This window comes from Gymnoscopelus braueri, assembly GCF_963280865.1.
Source record: "Gymnoscopelus braueri genome assembly, chromosome: 24".
NCBI classification, from domain to species: domain Eukaryota; kingdom Metazoa; phylum Chordata; class Actinopteri; order Myctophiformes; family Myctophidae; genus Gymnoscopelus; species Gymnoscopelus braueri.
Genome location: NC_137626.1, coordinates 35,937,900 through 35,948,990, shown reverse-complemented (window position 1 = coordinate 35,948,990; position 11,091 = coordinate 35,937,900). Strand labels below are relative to the sequence as shown.

At 40.7% G+C, this 11,091-nt stretch overlaps 1 protein-coding gene across 1 annotated transcript; it reads left to right on the top strand.

The window, feature by feature from the left end:
* Window positions 1–374: 374 nt before the first annotated feature.
* Window positions 375–9,855, top strand: kynu (kynureninase; the record flags this gene model as incomplete). The annotated part of the gene is made up of 13 exons (XM_080422500.1): window positions 375–549; window positions 1,152–1,272; window positions 2,027–2,109; window positions 3,654–3,715; window positions 4,002–4,073; window positions 4,558–4,632; window positions 5,138–5,284; window positions 5,629–5,727; window positions 6,579–6,652; window positions 7,089–7,141; window positions 7,510–7,595; window positions 8,107–8,337; window positions 9,685–9,855. The coding sequence occupies 13 exons, from the start codon at window positions 375–377 to the stop codon at window positions 9,817–9,819; spliced, it is 1,413 nt and encodes a 470-aa protein (XP_080278626.1). The 3' UTR covers window positions 9,820–9,855.
* Between the last annotated feature and the right edge of the window lie 1,236 nt (window positions 9,856–11,091).

Genomic DNA, 11,091 nt, shown 5'->3' with positions numbered 1-11,091 from the left:
CACTCACTCACTCACTCACTCACTCACTCACTCACTCACACACTCTCTCTCTCTCTCTCTCTCTCTCTCTCTCTCTCTCTCTCTCTCTCTCTCTCTCTCTCTCTCTCTCTCTCTCTCTCTCTCTCTCTCTCTCTCTCTCGCTCTAATGATTAGCTAAAGAATATTTACATAGATCACTCGGGGTTAAAGGGCATTACCTCCCCGTAAGGCAATTGGTTCAGTCCGTTCATTGACAGACCTGCATTATACCTTAAGTTTGTACCATTTTAAAACATAACATTGACACTTGCAGTCTATAATTCAGGACAAAATTGAGGCTTTCTTTCCAAATAGTAGGACATTAACTCAGTGTGCCAGTTCAGTTCAAGGTCCAGATGAGTTCTGTGCTGGGTTCTGCTGGGTCTCCCAGAGAGACATTGGAGCTGGTGGCGTCCCGGCTGGGCTGCAGGACCACCTCGGTGGAGGTGGCCCACTATCTGGACCAACACGACGAGCTGAGACACCTGAGGGAAGAATTCCTGCTGCCTAAAGTTACAGAACTGCCTCCATGTGAGTTAACATTACACATTAATCATACTATAGGCTACAGTAGGTCAGTGGTTGTCAAAGTTTTAATTTCAAGGACCTCCATAACTCTGATCAGTGTACAAATGGAACTAAATGGACCCTCACAGGTCCATTTGGTTACACATTTGGTTACACAATTGTCATTATGCACAGTGTATAGGCTATATGCAGGGTTATTAGCATATACACAAATATAAACTAGAGTCATGTAGGAAGATAAATTCCCCAGCTAAATGAATGATACAGGAGTTAAACTTTACCATTATCTACACTTACAAGTAATTACATCTAGAGAATGTACAATAATGAGTTTGACTGTTATCTCTACAGTATAGACAGTAAATAATTCTGGACTAAATATGACCAAATTGTGTCTATCAAATTGGTGGTCCTTCACTTTAGAGACGTTGAGAATCAGTGGTCGATTAGTATACAAATTTTGCCTGGTTGTGAATGTGAAAATATATTTTGGAACCTATACATAAATACAAAGAACACAAAGAACCTGTTGGATAAATGCTGTATAAGTTGTCATTCCTTAGAACATATTTTACAAACCCCTGTGCTGTCTCTTGTCTGTACAGCTGATCTCTCACTTGTCGACGGCACTAAAGAATGCATCTATTTCGTGGGAAACTCGCTGGGACTTCAGCCCAAAAAGGCCAAGAGATACCTGGATGAAGAGCTCGAGAAATGGGGTAAAACGTATGTTTATAATTATTATAAACAAATATGTATATCATATGAGGGTGCTGATAGGGCTGGGCAATACATAATACATAATACGTGAGCTTGTAGACAAATGATAATCGTCACATTAAATGTTAACTTCACAATATTGATAATACGGTATTTGGTAAACAAAGCTATTGTGATATTTGATTTTGTCCATATTGCCCAGAAGGGCTGGGCGATAGGACTTCCAGTCAAATATCACAATTATTTCAAACTTTTGCCTCAATTACAATTCATGAACGATAAAAAAAATAAAGAAAATATTCGATCTATAAGAGCTGCTTTTGATATTTTTTTGCATGACACCATTGTACAACAAAGTATAATTCAGGGTAAATTGGTGAATCAGACTAATTGATTTAGTCCATTAAAACGTCAGAGAAAAATGTGGGTCAATTTGTTGGAAAAAAAGAAAAAAAATCCTTCTTGGTTATTAGATTAACCAACCAAGTTGGTTATTGGTTCTAAAAGTCGATTTTTTTTGGGGGGGTTAATTCCCCAGTCCTAATGTTCTTGTTATCATAATTTCCAGTGGTGTTCCCAAGCTTATATTTTTGTCATATTTCTAGGGGTGTTCATGGTCATATTGTTGTCATATTATTTCCAGGGGTGTTCATGGTCATATTGTTGTCATATTATTTCCAGGGGTGTTCATGGTCATATTGTTGTCATAATATTTCCAGAGCTGTTCATGGTCATATTGTTGTCATAATATTATTTCCAGGGGTGTTCATGGTCATGTTCAGGGCTCTCGGCCGTGGGCCTGGGCTGAGAACAACATAGAAGAACTCATGGCCAACGTTGTTGGTAAGATCAAGTGTTTTTTTCTTCTTTCTTTCTTTTCCTAAAAACACAGCGATCAGTCGACTCATCTTGGCATGTTTTCATGCATTGATACAGACAGTAGGAAAGCTGAGAGGTTCTGGTGGGATGTGAGTCTATGTCCATGTTGGTTGTAATGGGAATTGTCTGAACTGCTCTCTACCTGAACCTGACATACATGTTCTTGCCACACATTTAAACAATGTCAAAGATGTTCTGAAATGTGACGCGGTAAGAGCATGTAGATCAGCCATGTTCACTATTCATCATACAACAAATTTTGGGGCGGCAGTGGCTCAGGAGGTAGAGTGGCCCCTTGGGAGTCAGAAAGGCTACTCCTGTGTTAGAGTGGAAGTGTGCTCTACTGGGACCTTTATAGCTAGTTGTTGAGGGAAAAATACCACCCAGCTTTTTATAGCCTTTGCTGGGTTTCAGGTCCCGTGATTTTTCAAGTTACAAGCATGTGAACTCTAACACCAGTTATACTCTTTAATATTCTTATTTATCCAGACTAGAGGAGGTTTTCTGAATATGAACACTCTTTTTCAGCCCTGCTTCACAATCACACACACATTCACACCTGGGAGCTGACCAGTACAACCACAGTTCTATACTGTCGTACTGGGAGCTGACCAGTACAACCACAGTTCTATACTGTCGTACTGGGAGCTGACCAGTACAACCACAGTTCTATACTGTTGTACTGGGAGCTGACCAGTACAACCACAGTTCTATACTGTTGTACTGGGAGCTGACCAGTACAACCACAGTTCTATACGGTTGTACTGGGAGCTGACCAGTCCTATGTGAAGGACAGTGACACATACATACTTTATAGATGTGTTTAGTTAGGTTGCTTCCTCATGTCGTTGAACTCTTGCATCCCAGTGTGTTTTGTAGAGTCCAAAGTGCAACAGAAGAATTCTCGGCATTTCAGTGCATTTCAACGCCAGCATGCGTTTTTGACATTGAACGTTGAAACAGAAAAGTGACATTTCTGTGTGCCTTTTAGGCTTTAACAAAAATTGCACAGGGCAGATGTAACAAATAACTTAAATATACTTAGAAATACATTATTAACAATGACCGGTACAAATAATCAAAATAAATCTACTATGGTCAAAACAGACCATAATAATAATTTTATATTTTCAAACATTTCTAAAATAGTGAAAATAGCTGATGTGACATGTTCTGAGCTTGTAGAACAGATTAATTTATACAGATTAATGGAAATGATTCTGAGGATTATGCTAAATTATTGTGATTATCTTACAACAATTGTGTTTAGACAATGATGTAATAATTGTGACAGGCCTGTGCATACAGCTGCAGTGGTTATATAGTTGGAGTTGGAGAACAGTTACAAGCAGTTGTGGAATTTTGAGAGAGAGCGCTGACATGACAGCATGACATGAAAATAAATAACTAAATTGGTATGTCTAAAATGGTCTCTCTCTCTCTCTCTCTCTCTCTCTCTCTCTCTCTCTCTCTCTCTCTCTCTCTCTCTCTCTCTCTCTCCATTACAGGGGCTAAAGCTGAAGAGGTGGCGTTGATGAATGGTTTGACAGTTAATCTACACCTCTTACTAGTAAGATTTGATCAAATCAAACCCCTTTTGGGAGTAGATTTAGTAAATGTCATGTCCCTGTAGTCAATAGGAGGTCAAAAAGTATGTATACATTTTCGATTAAACCCCATCTATGATTGTTTAAGGCACTCGTGCTTGATATAATTACAGTATAGCTTGGCTTTTCATGTTTTATTTCTTAGAGGGAAATTATGCTGATTTTGAACCTGTGTATTTCTCAGAAAACATTTATATATTTTGAATTGAAGTACTTCTTTAACTAAGAGGCCAAATCATTCTCTTGTAGCTTTCCTTTTACAAACCTACAGAAAAACGGTACAAAATCCTCCTGGAGGACAAGGCTTTCCCATCAGACCATGTGAGTAATCCACTGTAACTTTATAATAGGCATTCTGTGAAAGTAGCCGATCTACAAGCTCACAATGTGTGAGCTTGAAACATTTTTATGGGTCGTGATATACCCTTTTACCGTTTCCAAAATAAAATAAAAAGTTTAAAAATAATTGCATGAATAGAATAGAATAAAATCAAAGGAATTCCGTAAATTAAAAATGTAAGAAGTCATGTGATGCGTTGTGAGCTTATAGATCGTCTATCTTCACTAGTTTGTGTGCCGGGGAGACATCAAATGTATTTGGGTCTCACTGGTCAATTAAGATTGATAGGAATTATATATAGATAAACAGGTCAAAGTGCAATTGGTTTAACTTATTTATATATTATTATATAAATTGAAAAATGCTGTGACTGCACTGAGATCTGAGAGTTGGTCTCTGGGAGTAATCTCTCCTCTCCTCTCCTCTCCTCTCCTCTCCTCTCCTCTCCTCTCCTCTCCTCTCCAGTATGCAGTGGAGTCTCAGATCACGTTGAAGGGCTTGGACCCCAAGGAGAGCATGGTGCTGGTCTCTCCCAGGCCGGTAGGTCTGACACCACTACAGTTGAGAATCAGGAGTTGACCCTGTGATTCTCAAACTGTTTTATTTCAAGGACCCTCAGTTGGATTATGCATTAGGCCTGGGACCCCAGTCTACACTGTAAAATCCTCAATGTTTATTTTATGGACCCATAATGGTCCACCCATTTGGACCATCAGTGACACTGTTTACATGAAACTCTAAATAACTGGTTTAACCTCGACATCACCAAGCTTTCCACTGCAGAGCACAGCCTGCTTTTCAATCCCAATTAACCAGTGTGAACTGGTCCAGAGCCCGCCTACTAAATCTGTGATATATAGATATTTAGTCAAGTCACTGGCGGTCGGAAACAATGCCCATATTGAGTCATACATCATAGATATGTAATAGATGACAGATGTACAGTAACATACTGGACACCCGGCCTGGCGGACAATGTGCGCACACAAACCTCTGAAGGTTTTTTGTGTCATTATTATTAATAAACATTTAAATTGTGTGTCAGGGGGAGGAGACCCTGCGAACAGAGGACATTGTGGAGGTGATTGACAGGGAGGGGGATTCCATCGCTGTGGTGATGTTCAGTGGGGTTCAGTACTACACCGGACAGCTGTTTGACCTGGCTGCCATCACCCAGGCTGGACACAGGAAGGTAGTCTACCTACTAAACACAACATAACCTGCCTAGGATAGAAAACTGCTTTCACACCAAACACACAGAAGTCTTGGGCCAAACGGCCACTGGTCCAGAAGCATTGGCACAGCTTCAGTGGAACAGTAACCTTCACATACATTTGTATTCGAAAATTGCAGTCCAAGAGGTGCATGCACCACAAAAACAGGTGCTGGATCACAATATCTCCTCTTCCTCTCCTCTCCTCTCCTCTCCTCTCCTCTCCTCTCCTCTCCTCTCCTCTCCTCTCCTCTCCTCTCTTCTCCTCTCCTCTCCTCTCCTCTCCTCTCCTCTCCTCTCCTCTCCTCTCCTCTCCTTCACAGGGTTGTTATGTAGGTTTTGACTGTGCTCATGCTGTGGGAAACGCTGAACTCAAGCTACACGACTGGGGAGTGGACTTCGCCTGCTGGTGCTCGTATAAGGTCAGTGTTGTGAATTCCTTTATTATCTCCGTTATTAACTCCTGACTACAAGATGTTACGCCATTTAGCGTTTTCTTCAAAACTCACTACACAGCGCAAAAACTACTCCTACAGATTTTGTCCAGAACATACAAAAATTGGTACACGTTATCTCTGGAGTCATGTGATCAAGATGTGCCATTCGTCATATTCCACTCCTATTGGCTAAGATTGGCATCCAAAGTTTGCGGGAGGGGCCCATTTGCAATAAAAATGACACAAATCATGACAGGGCCTATTTCTTACAAACAACATATTGTATATCATCAACAGAACATTCAATCATCCCCAATTTGGAATCGCATTTTGAAGGGGATCTATAGGGCGCACCTTCAAAAGCGCTTTCAATTTTGGGGGCATCACAAATGCAAACCGGTTTCTTACAAACTATTCGCTTTCTTGTGTGACGGCTGCACCCCAGGAGATACAGTTTAAGTGGGTAAGCACACAGCGGGCATATATACCTTTGCACCCTTGCACCACATTGCGTGAACGGAAGATACACGAGTCATGACTGAGACAGAATTAGTAATGATAGGATATGAAGGAGGAACAGATAGGAAACACTGTGTCCTAGCAAGCAGATGACGGTATAGTTTAACTGTGACGTCCTGTTTGTTTGAGCTGCAGTGTCCTGATAAATGAAAGCACATGGTGTCACAACCACAATTATGGCAGAGTGACATTGAGAAAACTCAAATACATCATTTTTTCCTGTTTTTATGAAGTGTGTTTCTTCTTATTACTTGTGTTGTATTTGATTGTATTTTGTTTATTCCACTTGTTAAACTGTGTTTTGTTGTATTTTGTAGTATGTGAACTCTGGTGCAGGAGGCCTCGCCGGCGCATTCATTCATGAGAAACATGCACACACAGTCAAACCAGCGTGAGTAACTAATCTATTACTGTATCATGTCCTCATAGCTTAATTTGATGCACATGGTCTGTAGTTTTCACTGTAATTGAATCTATTGTAGTTTTTTCAGACTCACCTGAACTTAAATGAAATGGATTTGGTAGTTTTCTCACAACCTGTTGTTCACTGAGAACTAATGCACCCAACCGTGACCGTAAATCAGTCATTCTTAACCTTGTTAATTTCAACACAACAAAAATCATTTACTTCCATTTGACCCATTTGGTTCCTATCAATCATTTAGCTGGTGACCCCCTGGAACCCCCTCAAGGACCCCTGGGGGTCCCCACATTGAAAACCACTGCTGTAAATAATATGATATGGTGTCATATGAAATACAACATACATCATGTAATGTCCCACATATGGATATAGATATAAAAATAACACTACTGTTGATTTCCAGTCTCTTAGGATGGTGGGGTCACAACCTTAAAACTCGTTTCCAGATGAATAATGGTAAGGAATACTTATATACACAGTTATTTTCCATTTGCCTTGATATTTATGTCATAACTTCCTGGTAGGATAGAAAACTAGCTGTATCAGGAGTTCCTGGGATACTGTACCTTGTTTGAAACCATGGACACCTTTTGTAACTTATATTTGCTGACACCTTGTGGTTATCATTAGTTACTAGTCATCAAACCAAAGACTATAACAATGGGACACAAAGTCTCCCTGCTTGGCACTACAAATGGGTGAAATGCTTCTTTAAACACACACAAACATGCACAATTCATATCACCAAAACACAATGAATACGTCAGATAAACCACATTGGATGAGTTCCACTGCATGTTCTCTGTATGTTTATCATGTCTCAGTGATGGATCTTCAGCCAGGCATCAGTGGCTACAGGCTGTCAAATCAACCCATCCTGCTGGTCTGTCCACTGCAAGCCAGTCTAGAGGTACTGCTACTATCTACTGCAGGGGTCTTCCAATGTTTTTTCAGGCCGAGAACCGCTTAGCTGAGAGAGAGACGAAGCAGGCCCTCGGTAGATTGGGTCTGGCCCCTCTCAGTTCGCGACCAATCAGGGCCCAGTATGCAAATATGGGTCGGATTTATCACCAGAGCCATTATTTTTTTATCCGCCCCTTGGAAATGCACGTTCCATTCAGAGATTCCAGACTAATATCTATGCAGTGATATTAGTCTGGCCAACTTGGTCTGCTCTGTTTTTTTCTCCTCCTCCTCTACACCAAACCTCTTCGCTGGAAATAGATTATCTACAAGCTCACAGCGCATCGCAGCTTGTAGATCAGCTATTTTCAGCAAATTGTCCCCCCCATAATAGGGATGCTAAGTGGTTAATAAAATATGAAAACAAAAGTTCCTATCATAGAAACATTTGGGACCCCCAACACTTAAACTAATAGTTTTAAAGCTATCTACATGGTATGATATGTTCTACTCCCCAGGTGTTTGCGATGACCAGCATGTCTGCACTGAGGAGGAAGTCCGTTCTGTTGACAGGCTACCTGGAGCACCTGATAGAGTGTTACTACAGCAAAGACCCCTCCCAGCCTCACAGGGCCACCGTGAGCATCATCACCCCCTCGGACCCCCAGCAGAGGGGCTGCCAGCTCTCTCTGTCCTTCTCTGTTCCCATCGGAGATGTCTTCAACCAGCTGGAGAAGAGAGGAGTCGCTGTGAGTGACCGTGATACATCTGTCTGTCTGTCTGTCTGTCTGCCTGTCTGCCTGTCTGCCTGTCTGCCTGTCTGTCTGTCTGTCTGTCTGTCTGTCTGTATTGGATAGATCAGTGGTTCCCAAACATTTTAGCTCAAGACCCAAAAGGGAAATTTGATATCTCCCCAGGACCCAAACTAGTGAAAACAGCAGATCTACAAGCTTCGCGCCACGTTGTGAGCTTGTACATCTGCTGTTTTCACCACTTCTTAAAGGCTATGGAATTTCTTTGATTTCTGTATTTATTTATGACGTTGTTTTAAAAAATATATATATATATATATATTTATAAAACTTGAAAAAAAACCAATATTTATTGAAAATCTTTTAATAGATTTTGTTTTATTATGTAAGGATATTTTCTTGTGACCCATAAAAATGGGTCCGCGACCCACACATGGGTCCCGACCCAGGGTTTGGGAAACAGGTGACATAGATAGTTAAGTGATCAGATGGGTGGGCCGCGAACACCTTCGAGATTTTCAAGTGGGCTCTGATCCAGAAAGCTGACCCTAAATTATGGCTCCACCAACATTACAATTAGTCTTAGCTAAATGTGTTCCTCGGCTGGCCAGCCCCCAGGGGTTCAAACGGCTCACTCCTTCTGTGAGCTCTGCTATGTCTCTTGTGACTGTGATTGGCATCCTTTGTGTGTTTGTATACAGTACCTGGCCCCAGTTCTCCTTTTTTGTATTATCAGTTAATAGTTTTAAACTGTACATTTTAATATTTGATATTTTGTGTGAATTTGTAAGGACCACAATTGTTCAGTGAGATTTCTCCAATTTGGTGCAGTAAAACGTTACCATAACTTTACCAGTGATTCTTACATGGTTTCCATTGCAATGGTGAACTGACACAGTGAAGAATTTGTTTGGTGAAAGGTCAAAGTTCAGAGAAGTGTACATGTGATGAGTTGTGGGCCCTGATCCAGAAAGCTGTCTTAGCTAAATTGCATGTTGAATGTTTAGTGAACCACAATGAAACATGCCTTTGGCTAGTTTTGTGTCTCATCCATTTGGGGTGTTTTTAACCTGTTGTACTTGTACTACATGCTTGGCTTGGTGGTCCGGGCACCCAGACTCTAAAGTAGCCTGACAGTGCATGGCAGGTTCGAGTCCCGTCCCCAACGATCTTTACTGCATGTCTCTCCCCATCTCTCTCTCTTTCCTGTCAATCTCCACTATAAATAAAGGCAGAAAATCCCCCCCCCCCCAAAAAAAAACCAACAACAACAAATTCAATCAATCAAAAGAACGGTTGGGAACCGCTGTTCTGGTTCTAATGTTTGTTCTGCTTGTTCCACAGTGTGACATGAGGGAACCCAACGTCCTGCGAGTGGCTCCGGTTCCTCTGTACAACTCCTTTAGTGACGTCTATCGTTTCATAGAGGTTCTGGGAGCCGCGCTCGTCGCCACCGGTCAACAGAAGCAGAACGAATAGATGCCATGATGACCACATTGCTATACTTTTAATCACTTAAAACCCCAGCATCTGTATTTTCAGGAAAGCTTTCGCTGAAAATAGCAGATCCACAATCTCACAACGTGTCGCAAATGCGACACATTGTGAGCTTGTGGATCTGCTATTTTCAGCGAAGATATCTGTGAGAGCGAAAACAGAAAAGGCACTAATATAGAGGCCTGAGGGACTCCAGTCAACCACGAATAGGGTTTAAGTGGTTTATATTATGTTTGGTTTATAGCTCTGGAAAACACATAATACAAGTTTACTTTTGTAAGGTCATTCAAAATGTTACTGCACAGAATTGAAAATGGAACAGTAGTATTTATGGATAACTTCACACGACAGTTTTATTTTTAAACCTGCAATCTGGAACTTATTTTAATGAATAAAACATTATTTTAACCGATCTGTATGGTATATTATTTAAATTCAATCGTAACTAGTACATGTGCAGTGGTTGGAGGTGGTCCCCCTACTCTTCCATTGAGACAATTAGACTGTAAAACAAATATGGACGAAGAGAGCCCATTGGTCACCTATTGGTTTCTACAGAACCATTTTGAAGCCACTATTTCAGAGAATTCAAATCCACCATCTTGGAATTTCCGCTCCCGAAAAGCAACTGGAAAACAAATACTATTGGGTGTTTTTAATTGATTGATTGAATACTTTATTAACAGTTTGCAAAAAAAAAGCACATAAAGTACAGTTCTAAAAAGCCCAAGAAAGCGCTATGGCTTGTTTCCATTGGGGTTTATATGTTTTCAATTCATCAAAACTTTTCATGACAGACAAATATACAACTATGCGAAAGCATCATAAAAACGGGTAATAAGTGTAATAGTGTTAGGGCAGCGAGGGCGGGTCTTCACTCAGTAGAAGCTCTAGAAGCACTTTTTAACTAAATACATTTACGTTTCATGTCAACCCTCACGCTGAATGCAATGCGATTGCTTTCGCTCTACTTTTCTAAATAACATTGTTTTAATGCTTACTTTATGTTCTGTTCTATGACGGTGTTGTGCGCCGAAAATAGCACATCTACAAGCTCACAATGCGTCTCATTGTGAGCTTGTAGATGTTTAATAGCTTAATATTGTAGAAACTAGCGCCATATTGCGTCATTTTTAATATTTTATTAACTGAGTGAACACTGGATTAGACGACTTGCACTTGTATTTATCATTTTGTCCACATGAGGGCGACAAAGACTGTTGAATAAAAACTGGTCAACAGAGGCACATCTTT